Source organism: Buteo buteo, chromosome 16 (genome assembly GCF_964188355.1).
Source record: "Buteo buteo chromosome 16, bButBut1.hap1.1, whole genome shotgun sequence".
Taxonomy (NCBI): Eukaryota; Metazoa; Chordata; class Aves; order Accipitriformes; family Accipitridae; genus Buteo; species Buteo buteo.
The window spans coordinates 7,784,273-7,801,049 of record NC_134186.1 but is presented as its reverse complement, the minus strand read 5'-3'; the positions used below and the strand labels follow the sequence as shown (position 1 = coordinate 7,801,049).

The 16,777-nt window shown below is 51.2% G+C and overlaps 1 protein-coding gene across 11 annotated transcripts in view; it reads right to left on the bottom strand.

Annotated features, from left to right (window-relative positions):
• Nucleotides 1–1,826: 1,826 nt before the first annotated feature.
• SCMH1 (Scm polycomb group protein homolog 1) overlaps nucleotides 1,827–16,777 on the bottom strand; it is a 75,984-nt gene continuing 61,033 nt past the window's right edge. For 8 of the 11 annotated variants that reach the window (XM_075047708.1, XM_075047715.1, XM_075047718.1 and 5 more), the window contains 4 exons: nucleotides 13,131–13,262; nucleotides 7,192–7,395; nucleotides 5,858–6,000; nucleotides 1,827–3,988 (listed from right to left, as the gene is read on the bottom strand). In XM_075047708.1, coding sequence (XP_074903809.1) covers nucleotides 3,863–3,988; nucleotides 5,858–6,000; nucleotides 7,192–7,395; nucleotides 13,131–13,262 — 605 coding nt within the window. In that variant the 3' untranslated portion in view covers nucleotides 1,827–3,862. The remainder of the gene's footprint in view (nucleotides 3,989–5,857; nucleotides 6,001–7,191; nucleotides 7,396–13,130; nucleotides 13,263–16,777) is intronic. The other 3 variants (XM_075047716.1, XM_075047714.1, XM_075047717.1) reach the window with 3 other exon arrangements.

Genomic DNA, 16,777 nt, shown 5'->3' with positions numbered 1-16,777 from the left:
AGGCGCCCCAGGGTGGCAGCTGTTCTCCGCTTTGACGCCCACCCTTAGCTGCTGCATTCTGCCTCCTGGGCTGGGGCCGCAACAGAAAGGAGCATTTAAAAGAAGGATGATGCAGTGAAATTTTACAAATAAAATGGGCCTCTTGGGGCTCGGCATGGGGGTGTGGGAGTGTGGTCGCTGTGGGACCTGGCTCAGGCACCACCGTGCCTCAACAGCTCAGCCCAAAAGGGGGAGGGATGTGGCCGCCACCCAGGCTCTGCGGGGCTGGGGGCAGAGACACCCCCACTCCCGCAGCTGCTGCGGGAGGAGATGCTGGCTGTGGGGGGCAGGGCTGGCACGGCGGAGCCCCAGGTCCCCATCAGCCGGGGCTGGGAGCACCACACAGCTGACAAGTGGTCTGAGGGGCAGGTTTGAGCCAGAGGCACCTGAACAGAAGTTGTGCGGTGCCCAGCATGCCTCAAGGCAGCAGAGCCAAGGCTGCAGGAGAGACCTGGGGTGCTTCTCCCACCGCACGCGGTGCTGGACCTCCAGGACCAGCCAAGACCTCTTCTCCCCAGCAGCACCCACTTCACTGCCCTCCCTGGGGCCGGGTGCCTCTCACCTGCCTTCTTCTCCAACCACCAGCGTCTTCACCACCAGCCCCTGAGCAGATGTCACAAGGTGCTCCAGGTGCATTTTGAGCCAGGACACAAACCCCAGGCTCATGGCACATGAAGGTGAGACCCACCTTGACTTCGTCCCCACCTCGTCGTGGTGCTGCTGGAAGGCCAGCCCTGCTGAACCCAGCGACATGCGCAGAGCACCCCGGGGTGTGCTGTGGGTGCAGGTGCCCTTAGCATGGTGTGGGGCCTGGCTGAGCCCCCTTGGTCTCTGGCCCCTCTGTGTTGCCCAGCCCATGCCACCAGCCCCCTCCCTGTGGGATGGAGCGGCCCCGACAGCTCACAGGGGCTCCTGGCTGACCTGCAGCCACCCAAGTGTGGGGTCCATGGTCATGGCAACGGTCTGTGTTGGCGAGCAACATGGGGGGCTCAGCTGTTTCCCCCCCTTCCCCCGGCCTTGTGCCCACCGTCTGGCTGTGGGTGGTGTTTGCCCACCTGCTGTTACCTGCCTCAGGGCACCGTCACAGGGCAGATGTGCAGATTTGAGGTGTGTTTGCACAGTAATGGGTTCAGGGGCTGCAGCGGGGGGCTGCTCCCTGCCCCAACACCCCCCCACGAGCTCCAGGCAGGAACAAAGAATTGCAAAACCCTCTGCCTGCACTACTGCCAATCCCACACATCCCTGAGAGCAGCCGCGCTCCTGGACCAGGAACTGGTGATGCCGGAGGGCTCCGAGCCAGCACTGGAAAGGTGGCTGTGTTCATGTAGCGACGGAGCCCCTCCACCGTGTGTATGATGCAGTGCAGGGCCCTGCAGCGGGGATGCTCCTGGGGAGCAGCAAACAGCTGCTTTGGGTGGGACCAAGCAAGGCTGGAGGCTTTTGAGAGGCAGAGCTGCAAAGAGCAGGAGCCTGGGGGGGTGTCAGAGGGGCTGAGCAGAGATCGGGCAGAAGCCAATGCACCTTGCTATTGTCACTAATGAGCCCGCGTTCACTGCATCACCAGTTCGCTTGTGTCGTTTTGCTTTTCTCAGCCCAGGTCTGGCCCAGCTCCCCCACAAACAGCACCAGAGGAGCAGGGCAGGAGCGGCCAGGGGTTTGTCCTGAAGCAACACCCCATGCCCTGTCCCCGTGCTCCCCAGGGTCCCCCATGGCAGGTGCCCGCAGGGAGACACTGCCAGGGGCCCAGCCAAGCACTCCCATCAGTGCACACACAACCAGCAGGGAGGAACTTAGTTATCCTTTTATTTATAAACAAATCAATGTAAAATAAGTGCAGAGGAAAGCACTGGCTGACCCCGCACGGGGACCTGTCTGTAGTGGGCCAGCAGGATCAGCATCAGGTAAAAACGAGGGCCATCCCGGGGCTGAGGCTGTGAGCGACGGGGCTCTGTGAGTGGCCAGAGCCCCACCTCCCTCCGACCACACCGGGGCAGCAGCAGGGACCGCAGCAGGGACTGCAAGCACAGACTTTGCTGTACAACAAAAAGCCTTTTTATTACTTTGGGGTTTGGGTTTTGTTTTTTTGTTTTTTTTTTTTGCAACTTTTCCCCTTAGGGGTAAACCTGACCCAGTGCAAGAGACTGGAGGGTTGTTCACCAGGGCGCCCATTCTGCTGCTGGCCAGGGCCCTCAAGGCTGGCGGGAAGAGGGTGTGAGACGTTGCTCTGGATGCACAGAGGGTGAGCTAAAGGCAGGAGAAGAAAGAAGTGCTTGCGGTGGAGATCTCCGTCCCAGCCCTTTGGTCATTGCAGAAAGGAAGCGTGTGCGGGAGCGTGCTGTGGGTGCATGCGTGGGCACACGCCTGGGACAGCCCTCGCCTCCACTGCGCCTCTCCCCGTCAGCCCTTCCCCAGCTCCTCCCAGGCCGGGGGAGGTGATGCTCCAGGGGACCACACAGCCCCTGTCCCCCCAGACAGCCCCGAGCCTGGAAGCCGCTGCCCAGGGGACAGGGCGGCACAGCTGGGCGGCCTCCACTCCGATACTCCTCTTGCAGCTGCAGTAACATGCGTGGGACAGCGGGTTACTGCTCAAGTGCCATCAAAAATAAATACATTAGACTGTCTGAAACAAACAGATGCCCCCGGGTAAGGCAAAGCCCTCGCAGGAAGAGCAACGCAAGGGCAGGTCACCACACCAGGATCCTCTGACTTGCCAGACCCAACACCCTCTCGCACACGCTGAGCTGGGACGGACCGAAACACCAGAGGACCAGGAGGGCCCCTGGGAAGATGAACCTTTGCATCTCTGGCTAAAAATCGCCAAGAGTTGCAAGTTCAGCAACAGGTAGAAAAATCATTTCATCATTTTAAACAGACAACTCCTTATAAAAAAAAAAAAAAAGAAAAAAATACTCAAAAAAAAAAAAAAGGAGAGAAGGATCAGTCGAGTCCTGCAGCATCCAGCCAGTCTCTGATGCCGACCCAGGCCCGTCGTTGCCACGGGTATGCCAGACCCAGCCATGCTTCTCAGCTCTCCCACAGCTCGCTCCACACTGCTGGACAGCGCCGTGTGCCGCCCCACAGCCTCCCCAGTCAGAAATAAATACAAAGGCCTCCATTCCCGGCCCGGCGTCCCCAGCTGGAGGAAGGCTGGGAGCTGAGGGGCCGGCAGAGCTTGGGAGGTGAGCGGCCCCCGGGACAGGCGGACGGGCTCCCCCAAGGCATGGAAGACGGGCATGGGGGCAGTCGTTGCTCTGAGCTCGGCGCGGTGCTACGGGGGCTGAACGTGGGTCAGGGTCACCGTCCCCCTCGCAGCCAGGCTGCCCAGTGAAGCACAAAGTGTCCAGCCCCGCCGGCCCACCGCCCCTCTGAGGGGATGGGAGCCGAGGGCCGCCCCGAGCAGGTGAGACTAGGAGCGCACGAACCACAGCGAGAGGGAGAGGAGCCGGCGCGAGTGCCCTGTCCCCACGGGCTCTGCCCGGAGCCGCTGCTCCATCCCAGGGAAGCAGGACCAGGACCCTGCGGAGAAGCGCCGGCTGGGCAGCAGGGAGAGACCCTCCGCTTCCAACAGGATGCCCATGACTCGAGTCCAGTGCGAAGGCCCGGGGCCAACTGTGTGCCAGCCTCCTCCCAAGCGCCTGCTGGGGCCTGGCTGCTGGCGCAGGGGCGGGCAGGCAGCTGGACCCCTGCAGCGGGGCCGGGGTGTCGGCGAGGTGTCCGTCTGCGGCGTAAATGGGTGTGTGTGCATGCGTACCTGTCAGCAGGCGAGCGCGGGTATGGATGGCCAGGAGCGGAGCTTCCAGGATCCGTCCTGCCAAGCGTCCTCTCAGAACTTGCCTTGCTTTAGCTTGTCGATGTGGTAAGTGAGCTTCAGGGCTGGCCCCAGCTTCAGCCCCATGTACTTCATCATCATGTCACTCCGTAGCAAGAGAAGGGCTTTCCCGTCGATCTCCTGCAAGGAGGGGGAAACAACAGCACTGGTGACTACACCTGTAAGCCCTAATCCTGGCTGCTGAGCCAGGCCATGCCCAAAATGACGAGGGCTGAAGCAGCACGGCTAGGTGCGAGAGCACTGCTCAACAGTGGAGGTGGGTTGCACATAACTGCAGCGTCCCAGCACAGGCATCCCGCCCTGCCTGCAGCACGAGGGTTCAGCCCCAGGCCCCTGTGTGGCGGTGGGAAATCTGCTGGGTGATACACACCCAGGAGCCATGTCCAGCTGGTCAGCAAATCCTGAAGGGAGGCATGGAGGAAGGAAAAGATGGGGGTTTCCCTGACAGGGGAACGGTTGAGGCAGTGGCAGTGCAAGGGAGCAGTCTCACTCAAAAGCATTGTCATCCCGCTGCAGGAGAGATCTCCCAGCACAGGATGTGTTGACCCTGACAGCAGTCTTGCCATGACACACGCAGCCCTGAAGTCAAGGTTGAAGAAGGAGGCAAGGGACCAAACCTCGTAAACCCAAAAAGACTGCCACTGTGTGCAAAGCAAATTTCTGGAGTTCCTAAGTCCCAGGAGCTGGCAGAGCAAGGGTGGAGCATCTCATCTCCAGCTGGGCTGATTTCAGCATCACAGCTTTCAAAAGTATCTGATGCTTTACAGCTGAGCCAGATGAGTCCCTCACTGAGGCTCAGGAGGGCAGGGATCACAAAGCTCAAAATAAACAGACAGCAGCTTTGCACTTAGCATCTGTGAGTGCAAGATTTCAGTCCCTTGCAGCACTCCTTTCCTTGACCTAGTCCAGGCTTGGCCCGGAGTTCTGCAGCGGACAGTTTTCCATGAAGAAAATGTTAATGGACTTACAAATGAAAAATAAAAGTCACAACCTTGAACAACAGAAAATCCTGTCCTATGTCGATGCTCAGTTAGGTCTCACACTTGGTAAGATCTCCAGTACCAGGTTCGTTCTGCTTTTCCCTTCTTCAGATGAAAGCGAAGTTCTTCCTCAGGATTGCAAATACAGAGGACTTTCATCCCTTAGCAGAGCTGAGCACTCTCTTGCATAATTAAAACAAAACATTTTTCAATTACTGGTGGTTCTAAAATAGAACTAATTAAAAAAAAAAGAGAGTGTTGTCTCAGCCCAGCACAGATTAAGAAGCATCCCATCTGCCTCTCCTGCCTGGGGAAGGCAGGTATTTCCTCCTACTGCTCTTCTGACTTCATGAGCACCACCAGGTATAACATGGAATGAATCAAAAGGCAGAGGGAAGACGAACTGTCTGGCAGCAATCAGGACATGGAGCTGCCAAAATTTTTGTAGCTTTAATTGTACAAACTCCATGCTGTATGTCTGCAGCTATTTTACACTTAAAAGACATGCACAAGAGCCAGAGCCTTAGGAGAATCCTCTTTATAGGAAATGGTGGGCGGGGGGGGGGGGGGGCGGGGGGATGTGCGTTTAGCAGCAATGCACTCAATGAATTCCACTTGGAACATGCTTCTTGCCAGGAGAAATTTGTTACGAGGTGAATATTAAGACTCCAGGATGAACAGGGTTTTGTGTTTTCAGTGCTAGGTTTCAAATCCAACTAAGAGCTGAGCTCTCCATATGCGCAAAGGTGGCGGTGCTTGGAGCGTTAGGTGGGCTGCGATGTCTTCCCCTCGACGATTTCTAAGTAAGAGGATCCCAAGCCTGAACACGATACGAGCAGGATTTATGAGGATGTTTTTCTTAGCACAAAACTCCAGCTGGTACAAAGTGCTGCCGTTCTTCTGACTCTCCTAGATTTTCCTTGTGTGATGATCTGCCCCCTCCCATATATAATATACACATGTATATACACGCACACATACATATATATACATATACAAACATACTTACATGTTTTCGAAAGAGGTCAGCGTGGGGTCCCAGCTGTGGATCCGATTCCCGTATGAACTGCATCACCTCCTCCACTGTCCAGGACGAGGGGTCGCGGCTGCTCAGCCGCGAGACGTCTCGAGATCCAAGGTATCTGTCTGAGCCTGGGGAGGAATTGTGAAAAAGCACCCATTACTCCAAGTATCCCCGCAGCATCGCTCCAGCAGTTATTTACCCTTGATCTACCACTCAGTCTCCTTTCTCAAAGCAATGGCAGAGACAACGCAAAGGGCACATTCCAACTGTGCCCCAGAGATTCCTGAGGCACACGTCTAGCACCAAAGCCTTATTCTCTTTCCTTAGGCCTTACTTTTCAAGGCAGACTTCTAAACTGAGCCCTTTTGTTCACTCTAAACCCCAATTTCCCCTTGCCCCCCTTCAGCTGAGTTTGGCCCCCCCGTTCCCACTCTTCCTTGTCCATCTGCTGATGGTTCCCACCTTTGCAGAAAACAATCCTCTGTTCCCACTTCTCTCCCCACGCACCATTTCTCCCCTCGCTCCCCAGCTCTGAACACCACCTTTAGCAAATTTAACATGGCAAAGCTGTTTTATGTTTTCATCGGCTGCGTTTTCTGACGGACTGAGCCCATATGTGAAATTCTGTTGTCCTGAAGCACTGCCCGAGCTAACAGAAGTTCTGCTCCCAACGTGGCAGCATCAGCACAGCCCGTTGTGTCAGCTCTCTCTGCCTGCATACATAGATGTGGGGGGAGGCAGATGGACCAAGGCATCAGCAGCCTGACCTTTTTAGAGGCTTTTATTGATGCCGTGCACCTAAAATTACAACTTTTTTTTGCAAGCACCTAGATTTGACATATACTGATTTACTGCAATGAACAGCTCTCCTGCCCCTATTCCTCCAGACAGACAAGTGCTGTTCACGCATCCGCCCATCATCCTGGCCACCCGCCCCAGCTCCCGGCCTCATCGGGCAGTTTTTGACTCCCTGGCCATTCCCAATCCACCCTCATGGACTCGGACGCCCATTTATCGCTTTGACAGCCTGCTGCCCATCCTTGCAAGTTCAGCTCCTGTCTACTCCTTCCTCTCCACTGACCTCCAGGTCCACCTAGTCACCACGCCAAACAAGTGACCCTGCAAGCATCACCTCTCCGTATTTCCACCCGCCCATCTGCCATGTCTCTAGAGCTACCGTTAAACCTAACAGACTACCTGTTTAACAGTGTAGAGGCCAGTCTCTGGTACTTGCTGAAGTTAGAAAGGTGTAACTGGAGTTAGAAAAGCCCTTTATTGCCAAATTTACAATCGGAGGGCTGGCTTCTTAACTCTCTTACCCCCAGAGCTAAGCCTACGCAAGGCAGAGGTACTGCCCTGGGTGAGGCTAGAGGGTTGGTGCAGGTGCCTGTATCCTTGCAGGCGATAGTCTCTGGAGCTCCTGCTGTGGCTGGATGAATTGACAGAGTTCAAGGCTGAGTCCATGGGGTCCAGGCGAGGCTCCAAGGGCCCTGGGAGGCCATCTCCCAGAACAAAGGTTTCACCTAGAACGCACCAAGCTGCAGTCAGTGCACCCGAACGCCACGCAGCCCGAAGTTACCGCTCGGCGGCAGAAAGCAGAACCGCAGCAAAGGCAGCGCTTGCACACGGCTGTGGGAGCAGGGCTGAACTACCGCATTGGCGGTCTCCTCCAAAGCACAGAAATTAAAACAGGCACTGCTAAAGAGCTGCAGCCTGGTGTTTGCCTGGCAAACTGCAGTCCATCCAGTTAGCATTAGTGATAATGGTTGGTAGCCATACTGGAGCAACAGCTCCTCTGTTAATGCCACCACCAGCTCCAGCTGCAGTCCCATGTCCTTACTGCCTCCAGAGGCCTTTCTGTGGCAGTGGGGCACCACGGTGGCAGGCTGTGGAGGGCTGCCCGTTCTGGATGTCAACGGACACAGGAGTCACACAACAGCCCTGACTGGGGAGAGGAAGCTCCCCAAGGGGTCAAGTGCCGCTCATCACCCACATTAGTGTGCAAAGTAATGGACCAGGCATTTGGGGTTGTGGGGCATATTTAGTAAGACTCATGCTGTAGCCTGGATAGCAGCACACAGGCAGAGCAGGACGGAGCAGCAGGCTCCTCTGAGCAGCTCAGCTGCACCGTCATGGCCTTGCAACACTCTCATACCGTGCTGATCCTCCAGCCCCAAAAGCAAGGTGCCAGTGACCAGCTGCTCACCCCTCCTGACCTCCTGCTGGGCCCTTTTTCATTGCCTAACCAAGATGGTGACCAACACCCTTTGCTGGGACATGCGTAGAGGGCTCTCCCTGAGCAGGGGTCCCAGTGTGAGACTGGCTTCCTCAACTTCTCTTCCAGAAACATTTAATTTTCAGCTATCAATGGCAGCATTAGGATGGAGAGGCTGAGGAAACTATCTGGGGTGATATACTGTATTGGCTGAGCCAGCAAGATCTCCCTTTACTGTTACACTGTGACAGCTTCATCCTAGGACCACCTGTTTGTAGATTTTACTATGGCATGCATAATCTAGTCTGAGTCCAGGTGGACCTGATGCCTCATGAGTCAGCCTCAAATACCTGTGTTATTTATTATGAAATACCTGGCAAGTTCGTACAGCCAAAGAGGAAAGCAGCTCCTACAATGAGGGGTACTGCCTGTGCACTCTAGTCTGGGCCACTGCATCTGGCTGCGAGCTGGAGCTCCTCTACCAGCATCCATAGAGGAGACCCTGAGGGCAGCTCACAGTCCTGAGCTACTGCCACTCAAACACCACGGTAGGTGAAAAGGATGAAGAAACCTGAGCAACTGCCTCAGCCAGGCCCTGGGTTTCTTCCCTGGGACTTCCCAGATCACAGCAGCAGCAGGTGAGAAGCCAGCACAGTGACATAGTGCTGACCTGGGATGGTGGTGAGGGTGCAGAGTCGATACTGCAGCCTGTGAGACCCAAAAGCTGTTGAGATCTTCCCAAACTTTCCTGCTAAGCTGATGCTGCCATGTTCCAGTGAAGGGAAATGCAGCTTGCCAGAGCCTGAAGTGGTACCTGAGCACTGCAGAGGTGAGACGGCACCAACTGGGGCAACCTCTCTTGTAGGCACATTATTTTCCTCTGGTTTCTATGAACTACAGGAGTGTTCTGTGAACTGGGATCCTCTGGTTTCAGTGCTTCTGCTGTCTGTGTTTGAGCAGAGATCCCAGAGGCGACTTCAGCTGGAGGCAGCCAGCCCATACCTTCCCTGGCTTCATCTCATAAGGCTACAGAATGGAAACATTCCTCTTGCTGTTTGGCAATTCAGTGCAGCAGATATGAGGTTATCATCTGCGTAACTGCAACCCTCTATCTCATGGGCTTTGTCACTCTGCACTTCAGGCATTTCTGCCTTTCTTTGCTTTTAGGTCTCTGGGATGCTCTCAGAAACCAGCAGCACATCCTTAAAATCTCATGTAGAAACAGTACTGGTGTGAAGACTTATGTGACCTGTGCTGTGTGCTGGCCCACATGTCACTAGCTTCCCATGTGGGCAGATGTGTTTTCACCTGTTCTCTATGCATTAACGAAGGCTTTCTGACTCGTGACTACTCCTGAATAACTTTGGACCCCTCCTTCACTCTCGCACCACTTTCCCACCATCCCATTTCAGCACAAGACCAGATGCAAACCCAGCACTGAGGTGGCTGCTCTGGCCCAGGGGTGCATAGAGATTCCATGGCCCAGGCCCAGACAGACTGACACAGTGGATGCGACTTATACCAGTGGCACTCCATAGGAGCTTCTTCACATTTGGTCTCCTCTCCAACAGGACAGTTTTGCTTAAAACCCAAACCACTTCCCGTTAAAGATCTGTGCAAAAGGGTGATGCCTGACTCGCAGGAAGTGCAGAGGCATGAGAGGGGTCAGTGGGCACAGCTCTCTGCACCGGTCTGGATGCTTTGTAACAGGACGGCAGCTGTGAGCATGGGAACAGGTCTGTGCTGCAATCTCCATCCTCCAAGGAAACCCAGCACCCCCTGCGAGGTGACGCACAGCTTCAACTTGCCAGGAAGTCCTGGGACACTTGCCCCAGATGTGCTGGGTCAGGCAAACGTGTGCATCTAACTGCTCGTGAAGACCCCAAAGCTCACACAGAGGGGGTTCATGTCAGCAGAAGGAATTTCTGGGCTCAGCTAGAAAATACTACAGTTTGGAAGGCTGGGAGACCATGTGCACAGGTTCATGTCAGTGCAATGCTAAGGATCCAAAACTCACTCTCAGAAAATATTTATCTCGACAATTAACACGCTGTCGTTATTCTGATGTGAATGCACTGTGATGCATTCTTCAAATATGTGATCATGTTCTCACATGTGCTTATGATCATACATCCGAAGAAGAGGATGAGGCCATGCAACTGGGGAGCACTACTTTGTTTTGCCCAAGAGGTAGAATTGAAGCTGCATGTTCATCCTCGGGTTACCTGTCTCTGGACTGGTGAGTGCTTGGTTGTGCTGTAAATATTGCAGCAGAGCTGGAGGCTTCTTGGCAGAGTCAATGCAAGAGAGATTTAGGATTTTCTTAAAAATACAAACACACGGAGAACCGCTCAGATGAATCATACCTCCAGAAAGAGGAGAGGGAAACAAGGCAAGAGGGGAATGATTACTAGCCCTGTGAATCATCTGTAGCAGAAGACAACATGCTTCTGCAAGTGGCAGGGCACAGACTGTGTTCAGGCATATACACTATCCAGAATCCTTTTGCTCTTGGTAACTAGCTTCAGAGCAAGGAGGAGGTGGCTAATTCTTAGGCAGATTTCGTTATACAAACTGCTAGTTTTAAATAAAGGCTTGCATTTAGAGCATTGTAAGAAAACATGCCACGATTAGTGGCAGAGAGGCAGGGAGCAGATAATTAAAGTTTAATTAAACAAATAGTGCTATAGATTCAAGAGTGTTGTTTTACTGCTAAAACATGGAGTTTGGCCACAAGCATAAATCTGATTTGCACAACTACTAAACACCCACTGTTTCCAACAAATGATAGTCTTTGAAAAGCAGGTCCCCACTGTGCTGGAACTGCAGCTTTTTAGCAGAAAGCTACATAAATGCCACTGGATGCAAGAGGAAAAACAATGTAAGAAGTGAGATCCCCTCCTTGTCTTTCTGACTTCTTGCCAAAGGCTCGATGAATGAATACTTCCCACTGCTACTCGCTGCCTTCCATTTGGCAAACTGGAAACTGTTCAGGTACTATTGTCCGTCACACTGCTGAAGCCAGAATGCGCTCTGCTGGGGGAGTTCATCATCATAAGAAGATGTACCTCCTTGCTCGAGAAATATTCAATATCTGGGTATTTCAGGCTCATATTCTTAAAATACATCCTCTGAAATGCCAATATTCCTGCCTGTACTTAAATTTCATGGTGGAGGAGGATGAATAGGCTTTTAGCTGTGGGATAAAAATTAATTTCTAGACAGAATTTGGAACTGCACCTCATTTCCCCCTGCCCTGTACTGTATTTTGCCCTGCTTGGACCAAGAACAGAACAAGACCAAGTTGCTGTAGGAAGTTCACACACCAACAGGATCATCACCCTCACATGAAGGCACGCCTTCTGCCCACTTGTCTCTACTTTTACAGAAGAGGCTGGAGTATTCTGGGCATCCAGATGGCATGACCCATTCAAAGGCCAAGAGATAAGTGAATAGGCTTTGAAGTAGACTAAGAATCAATCTTGTAGACAACCTAACACAGGTTCCTCCTTGGAATTACCCATTACAGAAGCCTTCTCTCTTCACCGGCAATAAAGAGAGTGTACAATATTCACCACCCAACCAAGGCACCTTAACCTTTAGAGCACACCACTGCACTTCAAGAACAGGCCAAACACTGCATGTTCCACCTGCTGATAGAGGAGGAGCGGACAGGCTTTGCTAATGGTTACCTAAGTGCACCAGTTGATGTATTAAAGGAGAACGTCAAGGAGACCAGCAAGGACATGTATCTAGAGGTGAGAAACAGACTGGGCCTCAGGGAACAATTTTTGACTTGTCAATATGCTGGAATAGATGAGACAGTCCCACACGTCACCCTGTTCTTTGCTTCAGCTATGTGACAAACCTACAATTTTAATCAATGCAGATACTAAGGCCACTAGAAACTGTCCATCATAGGGTGCAAGTTCAGATCAGCTGTGCTTAGATACGGGGTCAGTAACCCTGAAGAGCACAGGGCACAGTGATGGATGGAGACTAAAATTACACTACAGCGCTGGGAGGCTGTGCACTTTCAAATCTCGGATCAATAACCCAAGCCCAGCAAACTCAGCAAGGACCAGGGAAATGGTGATTCTAAAGGGACAGCAACAGGGAACAAACCCACTGAACTATAAGCCCAGCAAAGAGTCTTCAGCAATTTTTCAGGGACATATCACAAAGAATTGAGACTAACACCTTGGCAGATTTCACCATTAATTAATTAAAAGGCTTCAGTAAGGTTAAATCTCCAGTGTGCATTATGGAGAGTTTGCAGTTCAAAACAAAAGGGAAGGTGGAAGTGTATTTATTGAAGGCTCCTGCTCAGGCTCAGGTAGTCCTCCAGCTACCTGGACCCCCTGGAAATCTCCCACCTGCACATGCAAGGGACACCTGTGGACCACATACCAAAGAGGACATTTCTGCAATTGCTTTTGAGAACGTGGCACAGCACATCTGTACCAGCATTACCCAACGGACACTGCAGGAAGCAGCAGCACTGCGGGATGTGATTTGATCCGGTTCAGCTGGTGGAGCACACACTAATGAGACCCTCCCTGCTACTTAGGGAGGATTGTGAGGAACAAGATGGGATCCTGGGAAAGGGCAGCATGTTCCTGGCCGTACAGCTGCACATCAGCATCTGTACAATACACTGCAGCAAACCATCATGGAAAAATTCTGGGGAAGATTGACTGAAGCAACTGGGCAGTTTTATGACTGTTAATACCATGCAGAGCAATGGAAGCTAAAATATGGGTAATTAAATCCCAGATTATATGGTATTAGATGATGACTATCAGGGTTAGAAGGAATTCTCCCTGCGTTCCACACGCCTTACACAACTGCTTGGGGAACCTGCCTTGGCATAGAGTGGTTTCTTCACTTCTCTCTGAAACACCAAGCACCAATCCATGCCACAGACAAAGCAAAACAGACTTCCTAAACCCACGGCTCGATTTGGCATGGCAAATCTAATCCTGCTGTATCCATTACAAGTTGCTATAAACAGCCTGCTTTGGGAAGAGACGCAGTGCTCACCTTCCAAAGGGTGACGGTCATTCTTTGGTAACTTGGGGGAGAGAGGAGCACTGTATGGAGGGGAATCTTGGGAATATCGCTTTGTACCCCGGCCTGGTCCCTGCAGAGTGCCGTCTAACGAACTGCTTCTGTCTAGGAAAAGAGAACAAGCCCTATTTAGGAGTGGAGACTTTCTGGGAAATTCAGTCTTGCCAGAGTCAATTCAGACTCGCATGCATTGCCAGCCTGGTAACAGCCTGTTAAAACTGCAATCCAGCACATCTGTCAGTGCTTAACATTTTATATTTTGCTTTGCAAGTTTTGTCAGAGAAAAAGGGTGGTGAGAAACCTAATGAAGAACCTTAGCCACATTTTGCTGTATTTCACCCCAAATATCACCTCTGATTGACTTAATTCCACTTCTCCTCATTCTACCCCTTCGCTCATCCCGCATGATTCCTGCTCCTCCCCACTCTTCACCTTTCAGACGCATATAACCCTTGGACGATTTGCAAACACTCTATGCCATACACAGTGCTTGATTAAACCGTACTCAAATTTTCAATCTTTCCCCAAATGGATCCCTCAAGTGCCCCAGCTGTCGCTGCTGCTCTTCTCCAAATGCTTCCCAACAACGGGATTCTCCGTATTGTACATGGCAGATGAGACGTCAGGCTGGGCTGCGAGACGTCTCTTTGCAGACGGCTAAAGGCTGTGCACAAAGTGTCAGGGGGTGGATGAACACAGAGAATGGAATGGGAACAGCAGCCAGGCAAGTGATACAGTGGGTGGCAGACCATGCCCCATCTGCGCAAGGCATGGTCAATTGAGAAGCAATGAAGAGGTGACACACCAGCCACTGCCTGCCCACGTGGGCCACCAGTGCTCCCGGCTGGCCCCTGCCAGCTGCCCCGAGCACGGGTGACACGTGTGAGCCTGCAGCGTTTGAGGTATGCGGGGAGAGACAGGTGAAATGCTCATAGACAAATGTTGGAAGCTGGACAACACCACAGAGCAGCCCCAGCTGCTGAAGCAGGGCAGGAACGGGTGCTGGAGGGGTGACAGAAATACGGTGGGGAGCGATTGGGACCAGACACCAAGGGAGATGCATCATGCCAAACAAAGAAATGAAGGTACAGATGGCTGGGAAGCATCAGACAGTCACAATTTAGTTGACTAAAGAGAAATACAAAGGTAGAGAAAAGTATCTGTCTATCAAAATCCTTTGGGGAAACAAAAGATAAGCTGCTTATACTGAGGTCCTGGGACTCCATGCAAGTATGATCCAAAATCACTGTAACATTATTAGAAAAGACAAATACTGTCCTCAGGACAAGTCCCTGTAAGAAACATTCATTGCCCAGACAGAGATGAGAAACAAATGCTCTTAGTCATGTCTCTGGGTATCTCTAAATATAAAACTGCATGACTTACTTCACCAAACAGTCACAGAATCACAACAAAAGGGGATGCTTTTTAAAGGTTTCATCAGGTTTTGGTCTGGGTTATTTTTTTTATATTGATTGATTTTAAAAGTAATGCAAACACAGAAGGTCAGGTTGTAGAAGATAAGCCAGAGAATCAGAAGTTAGGTCAGTGTAAATTAATGGAAGGATAAACCAAAAGTAGGTCTGTAGTTAGGGTGTCCGATTTTAAAGGACTAATTTTAAGAAAATAAAGAAATAGAGTAATATATAGAGCTGCACTCAGCACTCACAATGCGGATCATCAGGAAAAAAAGAAAATACCTTCAGTTCAAAAGATGCCATAAACATCATGAATGTGTATCATCAGTGAGGAAATAATCTGGGAGGAAAGGACCCCAAATCTAAGCGGATAAATGTTCACTTTGAGAATGATGCTGAGAACAAGCAGATCATTTACTGGACATGAAAAGGACCTGCTCAACATGTAGTTGTATACCTCAGAGGATGGTGAGTACAGGGACAAAGTGAACTTTTTAACTCATTCTGTCTTTTGACACAGTGCAAAGGAAAAGACAGGACTGCATTTTCAGCTACAGAAGTAACAAACGCATGGGAACGGAGCGAGAGGATACTGTGCAGAAAGGTAAGGATTGAGAAAAAGGACAAAAAGGTTGTCCTTGCCTGCAAATGATGGGACAGCTTTGAGAGATATTTCACCTCACCTGCCTTGGGAGGTTGGTGGGGAGGAAGAGAAGCACATCTGCCCATGCCTGGTTTGTGCTGTTGGCCATCCCAAGGCAGTCCGGACAGATGCCTTTACAGTCAGTGAGAGTCTGCTCACCTCATCTCATCAAGTCAAAGTCAAGGCTCCTATTTTAGGATGCTGCAACTTGCACCGATTGCACTGGTACCTTCTGCTCAACTGCAGAGCGTGCCTACACAACTAGCTCAGGTGTTGATGCCTCTGTGACATCCACCTGTGTTCAGTAAAACAAATCCCACCCTTCAGTTCCAGTTGCACCCATGCTGAACACCAGGGCAAGGCTCCAGGGATAAAAGAAACAGGACAGGAACAAAAATATACACCGTTGTCTAAGAGGTGGAAGTCAAATAACTGAATGTACTCAAACCGGCAACATGAGGGTGCACAAGAAGCCAAAATGTAACTTAAGAAAGAAGGCGCACATGAAACCCTGGGTCTGCTGCAGCAAATTGTAACAAAACTCAGTGAGGCACTGCTCAGAGGGACTGGAAACATGGTGCTAACATTTAGAAAAGAAGGTGAAAAAATGATTTTGGCAACAAAATGCTCAAGTCTGACCTCAGCAGTACTGCAAGGGTTCTAAGAGGTTCTGAAGGAAAGGGTAGGGAAAATATTGCAATTACACATGGCACATACTGAGGTAGGCGTTCATCAAAGGAGACTAACCCAATAGCTTCCTTATCATGGGAAAATAAAATCTAATAAAATGTATCAGGCAAAGGAAGAGAGGTCAATCTCATTTACCTGGAATTCAGCAAGGTGTTTGATATAGAGAACCACTAGCTGAGACAGAGAATGTGAGGATTACCAGAAGCCTTGTTATATGCACAAACATCTAATTTGAGGGAAAAATCAGTCAGCAGAGCACTAAGCCACAACATGAGGCTGGAAAGCAATTGCTAATAAGTTTTCTTGAGGATCATTCTTGAGCCCAGTGTCATTTAATATTTTTATTAATAACTTTGGCACAAATTTTAGAGGTTCATCAATGAAATCTGCTCATGTCTTCCCACATCAGGCCAGATAAAGTAGCATTTGAAATTATGCAGAAAAAAATATATATAGAACAGAGTAACAGAACAGAGGTAAATCCAGCAGCAAAACACAGATGTGCACTTGAAACATTGTCCCATGAGCTGGGAACTTGCAGTTGAAAATAATGGATGAGAAGAACAGAGTATGCAATCAGGACGGGTTGATCATCACCTGCTACAAGGATACAGTGACGAAAAGAGGCATCCAGAGACATTTCTTGTGAACATGGTGGTGCCAGTGCTGTGGCACCAGGTCCCCATGAGCTCTTCCCCAGAGCGCTGGGTGGCACTCTGGTCACCTCATGAAGTTTAATTCAAACCAGCACTAGATGAGGAGAGCACAGAGCCTTTCTCACCAGAGCAGCCAAAAGGTGAGCTCCCCTGAAGGATACAACTGCTCTCTAACTACTTCCAGAAGAAGGAGAACTGAGTTAAACTAAAAGA